This window comes from Gossypium hirsutum, chromosome D13 (assembly GCF_007990345.1).
Source record: "Gossypium hirsutum isolate 1008001.06 chromosome D13, Gossypium_hirsutum_v2.1, whole genome shotgun sequence".
Taxonomy (NCBI): Eukaryota; Viridiplantae; Streptophyta; class Magnoliopsida; order Malvales; family Malvaceae; genus Gossypium; species Gossypium hirsutum.
Window position 1 is genome coordinate 61,433,817 of NC_053449.1, and position 14,494 is coordinate 61,448,310.

Consider the following 14,494-nt stretch of genomic DNA (forward strand, 5'->3'; position numbering starts at 1 on the left):
AATGAAGAACTGGCCCTAAATCTTCATCAAAAGTAGTTCGAGTTTAGAATCTATACTCTTCGTGTTTATCATCAATGCCTAAAAATCTCCTCATTTCATGGATCTTAACTTCAAAACCCAATTAATTCTGAAACAAAGCTTAAACAATTTTTAAAAAATTTTGAATAGAATATATTTTTATAAACCCTCTCTTCTCGCTTGTTCGTGGATGTTAAAATTTGAAAATCATTATCACTTGCTACTATTAAATATCTTTATAATCGACTCGTCTTGCCTCACTCTCATTTTATAAATATTAGTTATTTTGAATAATTTTAATGTGCATTTTTCATATAGGCATTAGTGAATAATTTATGAATACACTAAAAATATTAAAATAAAATTTTTTCAACAAATTAAAAGTAAATTTTTAAAAAAATATTTATACTTAAATAACACTAAAATATATACAACGTAACAAGCAAATACCTTTAAAATAGTGGCAAAAATAACAATAAAATAAGAGTTATATAGTATCCAAACAATAAAAACAAAATAGTAGTAATATATAGTGAAAATGGCAGCAAAATAATGAAAAAAATAGCAAGAAAACAACAATTTTTTTCCCTTTTTGCAAATTCGGACCAGACCGGGCCTAGGTCCGAAAAACCTTACTCAAGGCTTGACCTGTTTTCTAAACTGACTTTATTTTTTTTACCCAAACCCTTCTACTTTTCAAGCAAATCTTCGAGGTCGGACTAGTATAATATTCAAACATTGTGACACAAAATATTATTTTTCCATTTCTACATTAAAACATTACATAAAATTATTCACATTAAATTCACATCTGCCATATATAAATATAATGCCTACTTAACTTCTTTTTATCTAAAACATTAATTTACAATATATATATCAAATGTTAATACATTAGTTTCAATAATATAATTTAGGTAATTGCACGGAGGCTGAGCTTAGGAGGATCTTGGATGGGTTAAACCTTCTTTTGAAAAAACGATTCGATAGGGTCTCAATCCAAACTGACAATATTGAGGCCGTTAACATTATTCAAGATGGCTCTTACAGAAACTCTAATTCTACTCTAATCAGGAGAATATTTCAAGTCTTGAATATGTTTAAGCAGTGGAAGATTCAACATTTGCCTAGAGAAGAGAACTCAATTGCAGATAGTTTGGCTAAGTCAGTTTGCACTAGAAGCCTCGGTTTAAGATTGTTCGGTTTAAGATTGTTTGAGTATCCTCCTTTGTTGATCTAGTTTAATTACTTTATAATCTTAATTTTTCACCAAAAAAAATATAATTTAACAAATTAAATAAAGTCTCTTATTAATTTAATTTCCATATATATTTTTTATATTGTTCAGAGATTTTAATTCAATTTATAATTTTTTTTTGCAGTTTATAAATTTTAATTCAATTTATAATTTTTAATATGTGCTTATATAGAAAATTTAAATTAATAGTTGATAATAATTAAATTATTTATTAAATATTTTTAATCAATATTTCTTATATGGTATTGTCGAAACCGTTTTTTGAAAACAAAAATTTTGGTTGTCGACTTAAAAAAACAAAAACTGGAGTCGCCACCGATCCTTTATTAAGGTGTGACCGGCTCACCTTAAAAAATGATTTTGGTCTACAAATTTTGAGAAAATAGGTTCGGGAGTTCAGTTACGCACGAGGAAGGATTAGCACCCTCGTAACGCCCAAAATCGGTACCAAATTGATTCTGTAATGTCTTGGTGTCGAAAATTTGAAAAGATTTTAAAAGAGAACTTTTAACTCGTGAATGAATTAAAACGATAAGACATTCTTATTTCAAAGAAATAAAACACCACACCCAGTGAGTTAGGCACAATATTTTTAAATCTTCAAAATACCCGAATATTGCCTTTTACTTTTGAAAATTCTTATTTCAAGAAGTCAAAATATCAGGACCAGTAAGTTAGGACCCAACATTTTTGAACTCCCAAGAATAAGCTTTTATTTAAAATTTGCGAATTTAATGCAAAATGAATACTTAGCGTTCTAAATTCATCGAAGAATAATCGCAATCCAGTAAGTTAGGACACGGTCTTTCTCGAGAATCATGAACGCCAAATACCTTGAAAACTTATAAAATATGATGATTTTGACAAAACCAAAATATATTTCCCGAAAGGTATGTTAAAGTTAATGTATAGTGTGAAACAAAACTTTAATTTAAGACCAATATGAATAAATATTTACAAATATATATATAAGTACAATATACAAGTAAATTTGTAAACAAAAAAGAAGGAATGAAATACATCAAACCAAAAAAACTAATAAAAAAATGCATGTATATATGTATATGAAAATCATGAAAATAAAATAAAGATAAAAAAATGTATATGTGTATATATTTACAGAAATAAAAAATGTATAAGCATATATGTATTGGTAAAACATGAAAATATGTATATGTAAATTAAAATACTTATATATTTGTATGATATGTACATAAAAAAAATGGAACAGAATAGTAAAAAATATTTATAAAAATGCATATATATATTATAAAAAACATGCAAGTATACTAGATAAAAAAAACATGCATATATATGTATTAAATAAAAGAACGTCGCATGTATGAATAAATAATAATAATAATAATAATAATAATAAAACATATTTATAATAAAAAATTGAACTTAAAAAGGAAAAAAATGGGTAAATTCGAAAATAAATAAAAAAGGACAAACTTGAACACGCGAATAACTATGGGGGACTAAAAGGGAAATTAATCCCACCCTCCAAAACACTGCGCAGCGAGGGGCCAAATTGGAACGGAAATGAAATATGCGGCTAATTTTAAAAAATAACAAAATGAGTTTAATTGAAGTGCGTCGCAAAAAGGGGGGGACTAATAGCGCAAATCTCTCATTTAAGGTTGATATGCGCGGACCCCTTCCCCAATACCCAAACGGCGCCGTTTCACTAATACAATTTAAAACAATTTTTTTTTTAAAAGTTTCATTTGCAGCATAGAGAAAAGAAGAAAAAAACAAAAAGAGAGCAAAAGCTCTGCTTGGGTTTCTTCTTAACCCCTCTTGCACCGTCGTTCGCCTGTGCCAACGCTCCGATCGCGACGGAGATGGCCACAATCCGGCGTCCTCGACGAAAGAGGTAAGATCTCCCTTTCCCTTTTGTATTATTTATTTAAAGAACAAAATAAAAAAATAGAATATATAAAAAACGATTCACCTTAAAAAAACTGATATTTACTCTCTGTTTTTCTATTGATTTTTCAATCCCCCCCTTACAGTGCCTGAGATTGGCCTTTTTATAGTCGAAAATGGAAAAGAAAAAGAAATAAATAAAATAAAATCCCACCAAATCTATTCTGTTATTTGTTGGCATTATATTGCCCGATTTTTGCTATCCTGTTTAGCTTCCTTTTCTTTATTTGTTGTTTGCTGTTGCAGGTACAAACGTGGCGTACGGAACGGCACACGCTGGGGAGGGTCGTGCTGCGACATTTACGGCGGTGAGTGTGCAGACGGAGGCGCGCAAAGAGGTAGCAGTTGCGGTGCCAAACTGCTGGTGGCTGCTTTAGGGTTTCTGCTAATGTTTTCTTTTTGGGCTGAGTTTTGGGTTAATGTTTGGGCTAGGTTAATTTGGGTTTTAGGCTGTTAATTGGGCCTGTTTATTGGTTTAGGCCCAGGCATATTTGGGCTTGTACAGCTACCCCTCTTTGCTCGTTGTCGTGTAACGGGAACAGAGCAAAGACTACAAGGCCCAATTGTGCCTGGTCTTACTGAGCCTCAACTCCTTCAATGCTTCTCTTATTCAAGTAGCCTCGTTCCATCCCACTACATCTTCAGAGGTATAGGAACTGGTGCTTCAATCTACTCCACTGAAATGTCGGAGAGATAGAATTCATACGTTGTAGCTTCTCAAAAAGAATAAAATTTGCTATCTTTAATCTGTTCCACTGCAACTTAAGGGAGATAACACTTGTAGCTTCAATTTGTTCTGCTACAACTTAAAGATAAGTCTGATGCGATCTGCTCTACTGCAACTTCAGAGAGATAAGATCTGTGGTCTTAATCCACTCCATTGCAACTTCAAAGAGATCGGATTGGTTATTTATGTCTGCTCCACTGCAACTTCAAGGAGATAAGACTTATATCTTCGATCTACTTCACACTAATACATGAAGACAAGACTTGCTATCTTTGATCTACTTCACGCCAATACATGAAGACAAGATCGGCTTTCTTTGATCTACTTCATGCCAATACATGAAGACAAGATCCGTTTTCTTCAATCTACTTCGCCACCAGTATGGGAAGACAAGATCTGCTATTTTTGATCTACTTCACGCCAATACATGAGGACAAGATCTGCTTTCTTCGATCTACTTCATGCCAATACATGAAAACAAGATCTGTTTTCTTCAATCTACTTCGCCACCAGTATGGGAAGACAAGATCTGCTATTTTTTATCTACTTCACGCCAATACATGAAGACAAGATCTGCTTTCTTCGATCTACTTCACGTCAATTCATGAAGGCAAGATCTGTTTTCTTCAATCTACTTCGCCACCAGTATGGGAAGATAAGATCTGCTATTTTTGATCTGCTTCACGCCAATACATGAAGACAAGATCTGCTTTCTTCGATCCACTTCACGCCAATCCATGAAGACAAGATCTGCTATCTTTGCAACCTGCTCCACTGCAACTCAGGGAGATAAGACTTTTATGATTTCACCAATCTGTTCTCTGTGGAACATGACCTGTATGATTTATTTTATGAACCTAATTATGCCTAGTGAATAGGATGTCATGATCAAATGAATCAAATGCTCCTAACTAGACATGTATGAAAGACATTTGAATGAATGTAGAATGTCATGAAAATGATATTTTAACGCTTGTACTATAGCGCCTTTATGCTCGGCTGGCGAACTCAATAAGCACTTGACCAAATTGCCCCCACGGTAAACCTCCAAGTTTGATCCACTGGGATGCAAAATTTGTACCATCTTTCTCCTGTTGTAACCCAAGAGTAAAAAGATTTGGCCTTTTCTCAGTCCTCTATTATCATAATTCAAGGATACACGATGTGGAACTTTTTGGCCTCTTACACCATTCCCAGGGTGTTGTACCAAATGTTCATGCACAAATGAAGAAATCTTCTCCAAGAACAACTTCTTCTTATTACTCGGTGATCATTGCTTGCTTGTTCATTGAAGCTTTGTCACCAACACGACATCTTGCCATTTTGTTAAATTAATACTTTAGACAAGAAAATTCAAAGGGATAGTCTTAATTCAGACTCTTCTTTATCAGATTTCCAACCTGGTGCATTCTAAACAATAGTCCTGTTTGAGGTTCCTATATTATTGAGAAGCTTCTAGAGTAATATGTAAAACTTCCCTTGTGAAAGTTTTATTGGTCCATTAATTATTATTCTAATGCAACACACTTGCAAATAGAACAAAATGATGGATAAAATTGAATTGGTTCTGAGCATAGCTCGAAATGAAATAAATTATCAAAGATGATAAAGATGGATAACAAAGACATTGGTTCAGGAATGCGTATTTTTGGAAATAAATGAAGCGTTCCAAGCATAACAAAGTATAAGGATTAGGTGCCCCAGATATCGCAGCTTGAACTTCTCTGTACAGACTTTCTAAAGACCATTCTGAGTTTAACACGTGTTTAGGAGATCTATAGTACTTCGTCGATGCTCCAGGATGTCGCCTACCCTTTCCTGTTGATTCAGGTATAGCAAGACCACTGCATGCCCCATTCTGGTCATATTTGAGCTGCTCTCAACTTCAAGCGCCATTTTGATCAACATTTGAGCCGCCCTTTTTGGGTTTTCAACTCAAATCCCCTTTGGTCTAAGGTGCCCTTTGCGGGTTTTCACCTTGGCCTCTCCATTTCTCCTTTTTTTTTTTTCCATTCTTTCAGATTTTTTCTGTCAAATTATTCATTCATTCATTCATATTATTCATATATTCTTTTGTATATTCTTTGGTACCTACTATGGGTCCCCAGATATCAATGGCATGAGTGACGCTACTGCAGACTCAGAATCTCCTTTTGTGCCCTAACTCACTGGGTGTGGTGTTTTATTTCTTTGAAATAAGAATGTCTTATCGTTTTAATTCATTCACGAGTTAAAAGTTCTCTTTTAAAATCTTTTCAAATTTTCGACACCAAGACATTACAGAATCAATTTGGTACCGATTTTGGGCGTTACGAGGGTGCTAATCCTTCCTCGTGCGTAACTGAACTCCCGAACCTATTTTCTCAAAATTCGTAGACCAAAATCATTTTTAAGGTGGGTCGGTCATACCTTAATAAAGGATCGGTGGCGACTCCAGTTTTTGTTTTTTTAAGTCGACAACCAAAATTTTTGTTTTCAAAAAACGGTTTCGACAGCTTGGCGACTCCGCTGGGGAGGGTCGTGCTGCGACATTTACGACGGTGAGTGTGCAGACGGAGGCGCGCAAAGAGGTAGCAGTTGCGGCGCCAAACTGCTGGTGGCTGCTTTAGGATTTCTGCTAATATTTTCTTTTTGGGCTGAGTTTTGGGTTAATGTTTGGGCTAGGTTAATTTGGGTTTTGGGCTGTTAATTGGGCTTGTTTATTGGTTTGGGCCCGAGCATATTTGGGCTTGTACAGGTATGATTAATAGAATAGTTGATAATGACTAAATTCTTTATTTAATGAATTTATTTAATATTTGGTATATGGTATGGTTTAATTTAACATTTTAAATAAAACAGAAATAAAATCTCTTTTTTGAGATTATCCACATTGAATACTAAATTGTAGGATATAATAAAATTTTACTTCTTAAATATACATGTATTAAAATTAGGTTATTGGAGCATCATGTGAAAAGTATAATAGTCAAGGGTGTTTCCCGTCTCAGGTATGACTTGAATTCAAGTTGCGTTAGTTACGTTTGTTATTCAGACTTTACCCTATTATTGTAATTTACAAGAAAATTAAATTAAATTATTAGTATGGAATACAAAATTTTAGCATATAACGAATTTACTCATCTTATATATACATATATTAAAACCAAAGCCTAAAATTTTGACACATTCATGTCTCGAAATTTCGCCATCTTTAATTCCATGTATTTAATTATTTTTATTTTAAAATTCTAAATATCATATATATTATATATATATTACTTGTTAATGCCTTTTGTCAATACAACTATTACATTATAAAATAAAATAAAAATAAAAGATCCAAAATATCAAATATAATATATTATACATTATATGCCAAGAAATATATTTTTACATCTTATGCAATTAAATTGAAATTTTAAGTCCCTAATAAACTTTCTTTTCTTTCTTTTTTTTGTTAACAATTAAATTAAGTTTCTTAAATCTAAATTAAATAACTTAATTTAATTTAATATATTTTTACATCTTATGCAATTAAATTGAAATTTTAAGTCCCTAATAAACTTTCTTTTCTTTCTTTTTTTTGTTAACAATTAAATTAAGTTTCTTAAATCTAAATTAAATAACTTGTTTTGGACTTTTTTAGAATATTTGCATTAATCATATCATTTGAATTATGAGAATTTACTTAAATCTATTTATGCAAGAATGAAAATAATTTTATTGTGAATATATAAAAATTAAGGTAAACTATATACATGGTCACTCAATTATACTTGTGTTTCTATTTTGATTACTTAACTTTAAAATTTTTTAATTTAAGCATTAAACTTTTTATTTGTTCCTATTTTGATCATTTACCGTTAAATTGATAACAGAAATAATTATGTGACCTTTTTTAACTGGTATAATAACACATTTTTCTATAATACTTACATATCCTATCAATTTAATCCTAATTCTAAATAATTCAATAAATTTAACCCTTTGTATTAACAAATTCTATCAATTTGACCCTCAAACTTCCTAGCCATAACTTTCAACTTTTAAAATAAAAACATTCCACGTCCATAAATTTGTGAAACCTAAAAAAAAAAAATTATTTCATCGCATATACGGATAGTGAAATTAAAAGTTTAATTTCTTTTAAGTGAGGTTTTTTTTTAAAAAATATCACATGTTTAATTTACTTTTTAATTTTTTTGTTTTAATAAATGTATTTATATAATTATCTTTTTTATCTCGATGAAATACTAAATTCGTACTTTCATTTTATTATTGTTTTTAAAATTTTTAAAATTTTAATAATTTTTTTCATTGAACGATATGATCCAATTTAATAAAAAACATTGGATTGAAATAGTTTTTTTTTAAACAGAGATAATGACAAAAACTCACCCAAAATGGTTATGAAATTATAGTTTTAATACCTGATTCAATCAAAATATAATTTAGGTACCTAACTCAAAAAGATAAAACAATATAGTTTAAGGACTGCATATTGAATTAAACCTTAAAACAAATTCTCTTTTTTTTTTTAAATTTTAAAACTATTTATTTCTTAATTTTTAAAGAGAGGAATGAAAGCTTGGACTTGTCATTTGATTTGCCACTTTCCTCGTGCAAATTGCGTTGTTGAATGAGGGAAATATCAGACAGACGACAGAGAAGAGACCAGAATAGATATAGTTCATGCATCTATGCCGTGTTCGTGTTCTGGCAACTTTTGTTTATCTTGTCGGTTTCATGTATATGATTATGCCTGATTTTACTAGGGAATGCCAGACACACATATATATATATACACACATGTATATACGTATATGTTCCCTTGTTATGATTGTGCCCCCAATATTCTTTCAACTCATGCATAGACAGGATTTGAAAGACCAAAAGGAAAAAGAAATCAATTGGCCAACACTCGTTCAGAAATCATATTTAAGGAATCCATACCTTATAAAATTTTGATTCCCCGGAATATTGTAGTGCCTCAAAAATTTAGGCTCACTTAACTCTCTGACCCGATCGAGTATTAAGCGCTCGAAAAGAACAAGCAGCCCCCAGTCTTTTTTACCAACGAGCAGAGCAGCTTGATGAAACTTGTTTTCATGGTATACAAAATTAGCCATGACATCTGATGTGTATCTCCACGGTAACCTTAACTTTAATTGATGTAGCAGCTCTCCTTCTGAGCTCTACTTGATTTTGATTCGAAAAAACACCCAAATACTTACTTCCGAACATCATACCACGAAGCAGCTTGCTTTTCACTTGCTTTGTAATATAGCATCTTCTGTACGTAAAACATCATGTATCCTTGTGCAGCAAGTACGATGCTCTCGTTAACTCGAGTAATCCATGCATCATCGCACTTGTACCAGTGGTTACTTAATCGCAAATACGTCACGTAATGGCCGGCATCTAATTTACCTGTGTGTGTGACAACAGCAAACAACTCGAATTCAGATGATACTTCATTGCATGCATCTTGTTCATCTCCACCGAAAGGGAAGATCCTGTTTCCAAATCGACTCCTCAAAATGGAAGATGAGAGATAAGGAGCCATGTCTAACGAAAATGGGAACTGCAGATACCGGTCAACCTTCCTCGACATCCTTCGTATTGAAGAATGCTCGAATCTTTTGATGTGAAAGCACGAAACCAATGGAAGCTTTCTTATGGACATCTGCTTAAGGGATTCTTGTCTCACCTGACACTTTTGGCAGAAAAATTTCTGATCAGAACCCAACTTCTCAGCTCTAGTAAATCTTTCTAAGCAACCCTTTAAAGTAGATATCCCACAATTTTGACTTGAACCCATGCAATCTGCCTCAACATTGCAAGAATTGTTGCTTTTTGCCAATGAAGATTTCCCGGAAACCCCTTGGTTTGGCTCCAAGTCCAGAGAAATGTCTAGACACGGGTCATATGTCGTGGATGTGAAACCACAAGCCATACACATGACATCAGATCGCAGAATACCAGAAAATACTCTATGTGCAATGCAACAATCTCCAGTGCCTGCATCATCAAGTAATCGGGTTAAGAAAATATCCGATATAGGAGATACATAGTCATTAAAAAATTATCCATTTATGAAGAATGGCATCACAAGCATCTAAAACTAGCTCTACGTTTCAGATAAACAACTAGTTATTCAGACATGCCTTCAAATTTTAATAGCTCAAGCTGATTAGCTCCTAGTGAGTGTCAAAAACAAAGAGAAACATGCTTCTACAAAATTTAAACAAGCCTAAATTTCGATTGAAATTGAACGCAACTGCAACTCAGATGCTAACTTTCCACTAGAGTTATAGCAAAGAAAAAAAACCCTTTTGGTCTTCATTTACCAGAACTAGGACAGAGAAGCTAGTTCCACACTTGCATTGACCAGAGAAAGGCGGTGATATAAAAAGTTTAAATGCAAAATCATTGCAGCTCAACTATCGCTCAATGACAACTTATGGTTAGAGTTTGTCTGTTTATATTTAACTTCGAGTTTCCAGGCAGAAGATCGCTTCTCAACACACATGAAGACATTTTAGGCTTTATAAACACTACCAGAAAATAGCGAGAAAGAAAAGGAGGAGTAAGAGGTAGAGAAATGGATTAAGTTGGGATAACCTTGTAGACAACTTAATCAAGTTCAAAAGAACCCGGGGTTCTTCCCATCCAAGGCAATTGAAGGAAGTTTATTTAGAAACAAGATGATCCAAAAAACAAAAATGCCTTTGATGCACATTGTAAAACTAAAGCAACTCTCTCCTTTTTCTGAGACAAGGATAAACTTTGTCCAACGAAGAGATCCTATACATGGTTAAGGGGGAGTAAAATGAGAATTAGGTGAGGTGAGAAATTCCTATGATCAAATCAAGTGGGCTAAGGAAGGTTGACTTACTGGAGTAAAGTAGTTGACATCATCAAGCCTGCAGTACTAAATCTGAGAGCACGTGTCAACAACTAGGGCAAGAAAGAAGGGACCTAAACTCACACCCTGCAGTTAAATATCGGAGTTACTTCTTAATCTTTAGCAAAATCTTTGATGATGTCGATTAAAAATATAAATGCTAAAAACAGTAAAGTGAGGGATAGACAGACAGTAGATGCTCATTTGCCCAACATGATTTCTTCATTCAACTCACTTCTTATAGTGATCTATTCTAGTTAGTTAACTAAATTGCTCTTATCTGGATTCGATCAGCCTCTTGGTAACTATAAATTTTGGCCACTAAAACAAATAGGAGCAGACAACCCCATTGTTTGCACAGAGTTAATGAAAATTGCTAACCAAATCCATCAATCTAAAACCGATTATAGACAAAATGGATACCGGGGCATGTCAGCATGAATACATTATTACTACACAATCAAAGTCAATATTTGATGTACTACACTTCCAAACATTCATATTATTTGATCAAATGCAAAAGATAACAGTACCCTTCTAGAAGAAACACCCTTTGAAGAAACTGACAAACATGTACCTAACACATAGATCAGCAATTACAGAAAAATTGTAGATGTGGACCCAGAAACAAATTCCTTAGATTTAGGAGATTCTTCAATCTAAAGATTTACTTTATATGGGAACTCCAAGCATAGGACATATTCAAATTACTAAGCATTTAAATATATTCTACAAATGTAACTCGAAGTCACTACAACAATCTAACACAGTAAGAGAGATAGTCACCTGGACTGTGTGTCTTCCTTTTTTCCTTAGCCACCTTTTCATGGATTCCATCAAGCATGGAAATGAAGAATTCATGTGCGTCTTGCTGCTCGTAACTCGCCAAATTTGCTGCATGCTGCCACCAACTGCAAAAACCTCATCAAATTAGCCCCACACCTTTCTTTTTACCTCAAAAGCAAATATTAACAGCTTACACAACATCAATATAGTGAAGAAAAGAAGGGGGGAAATCAACTTTTTGATTGAAAATTAACCTGTGCAAGAACTTAGCTGGACTATAAGGAGTACGATCCCCCGAGAAAACAGCCGAAAACATGGCGTCCATGTCGCAAGACAAACAGAATCTTGAATTTTTGGAACCATTGAGGGTGGAGCCATTTTTTTGCTGACAATAATATCTATTATGCCGATCGCTCAAGAAATAGTTTCGCAATGGTGGCGTATGGAGCAATGCTTGTAAAACCGAATTCATAAAGCACGTATTCCCCAAATTATTCAATCCGCGTAATCCCCAAGGTAATTCTGTCGATGAAATCAATGAACCATTGGTGGCGTCGTGGAGAGGAATCGAATGGTTTTCGATTATGGCGTTTTCTCTTGAATTTGGAGCCCACAAGCTATAATCTACTCGACGGCGCTTTCGGAGGTTATCCGGTTGAGATCCCGTGGCTTTGCATTGAGTTACGGTGGATCCAGAAGTGGAGGTGGTGGAGGTGATGGTTTGAGCGACTACAGCGGCGTCAAAGTCGCGATCGTAGACCTGGTCACGGCACGCGCAGCAAAACAGCTCAGCTCGGTCGACATCAACAGCGATCTCGTGGCCGGGGACTGAAAGCGCGTGAGCCGACGCGTGAGAATGAAGTGGAGGCGCGTGACAGAACACGGCGGCGCAGGCGACGCAAGCGTAGAGCCTTGGACGGGAGGATTCGTCGCAAGTGCCGCACCGGGGCACCTCGAAGGGTTCCCTCCGTATGGCGGCGCGACCACCGGGCTGCTTGACACGGATACAGTCCTGGAGGGCGCGAAACGGATTGGAGCCGTTGCGGTAGCAGAAGTCGAGGAGGTGGGGACACGGCTGAGGCGAAACCCGGCCGCTGATCTTGGAGGACATTGTGGTGGCGGGAGATGGAGATCGTGTTGGAAAGGGAAACCCTAGATATGAAGGACATAAGGGTCATGGATCTAGAAAGAGAAGATCAACGGCAGAGATTGACTGAATGAGAGTGAGGGAACATGGAGGTTGATGAAGACGAATGTCACCTTTATTCAAGTTTTCCTCGGATTTTTTAATACTCCAATTTTTTTTATATATTTCTTAATTTCTTTCAAATATTAAATTAATTAAATTATAAAATATCTATATTTAAGCATGTTCGAACCTTTAAATCATTGTAATAAAAATAATATCAGTCGAGTTTGTCGAGTCTTAATTTAATTGGCATCGATATTATTGTTAATGTAGAAAAATGTAAATTCGAGTGTATTAAAGCACATTATCCGGAAATAATTATGGGTAGTTGTAGACATTATATAAAAAACAAATATTATAATAAAAGTGAATTTTTTGTGTTTTGTGTTTTTCATTATATTTTTATTTCAATACCAAAAAAAAGTAAAAATGATTATTCAAAATTTTCTATTATGTTTTTTAGTCTTTATTAAGGAAATTAAAGAAATGTGGCATTTTGTAAACCGTTATATTGAGAATCTAACGTGTGGAAGATTAATTGCTTGGCCCACCAATATTGGTTCCTTTCTTTGTTTTTTCCTCTTTTTTCGATTAAAGTAATTAAATATAATATAAAATATTATTAAAATGTTAATATTATAGACCAATGCCAATACTTTTTGCACTTAAATCATTTTTTAATCTTTTAGTTTTACTAAAAGAAACTCTTAAACCATTGAATTACAGGAAAAAAAATTGCAAATTTTTTAATGATTTTGTTAATTAGCAAAAGTGTGATGGGCCATGTTCACGGGCTTGACTAAATTTGTTTTCTTGGTTTGGCCCATGGGCTCAAATAAATACTTATTAAATAATTAAAAATTATATTTATCTATTTTATAGTAATTGAATAAATTTTATTTTAAATTATTTCATAATAAATCAGGTCTATCTAACCTAGATTTCAAAAAAATTTATCCGAAATTTCATCAAAATAGACGAAAAATGCAATTTTAGATTAACTCAAAAACTTCATATTACTATTTAAAAAATGATAATATATATAACTTTTATCTTAATATCTATAAATTTTTATAATTAAATTTAATAAAAACAAAATTTTAAAAACATTTATTTAAATTTGGGTTAAAACGACCAGATGACAAAAAACATTGTTCAAATCCGACCTAAATCGAAGCAGTCGACCTAAATCTTGGTATGTTGGTTATGGTTAATTGAAGTCTTTTAATTTTTTTAATTGAATAAAAAAATTGTATTTTTAGCCTTCTTAAAATTTCAATAATTTAAATTAAATTTTTTAACACAAATTTATTAATTTGGTATCTAAAATTTTATAAGTAAGAATTTAAATTTAAATTTAAATTTTATAAATAAAGAAAATATTTATAGAAGAGATTTGGTTTCGTTTAAAACTTTTACCTAATTTTAACTATTAAATACCAAAAACTATGTATGTCAAGGAAAATCATTGCTGGAGTAATAAATAAATGAAAAAGAAACATTGTAGTCGTTGGAATTTAGAGTTTGTACATTGTGGGGTTAGGATTGGATAAAATTTTAGTTTCGATTTATAGATTTGGGTTCGGTCTAAAAAATGAGTTTAAATTTTTATCCAAATTTAATTTAGATTATAGATGTTAAATTTGGGTCCGACTCAAATCGTATTAATTTTTTTAAAATTATTTTATTATATAA

General features: G+C 32.9%; 1 protein-coding gene across 1 annotated transcript; it reads right to left on the reverse strand.

The window, feature by feature from the left end:
* Nucleotides 1-8,797: 8,797 nt before the first annotated feature.
* LOC121225234 (ubiquitin C-terminal hydrolase 22) lies at nt 8,798-13,037 on the reverse strand. The gene is made up of 3 exons (XM_041109453.1): nt 11,865-13,037; nt 11,611-11,735; nt 8,798-9,938 (listed from the first exon to the last, which is right to left on the reverse strand). The coding sequence occupies exons 1-3, from the start codon at nt 12,719-12,721 to the stop codon at nt 9,148-9,150; spliced, it is 1,773 nt and encodes a 590-aa protein (XP_040965387.1). The 5' UTR covers nt 12,722-13,037; the 3' UTR covers nt 8,798-9,147.
* Nucleotides 13,038-14,494: the final 1,457 nt, after the last annotated feature.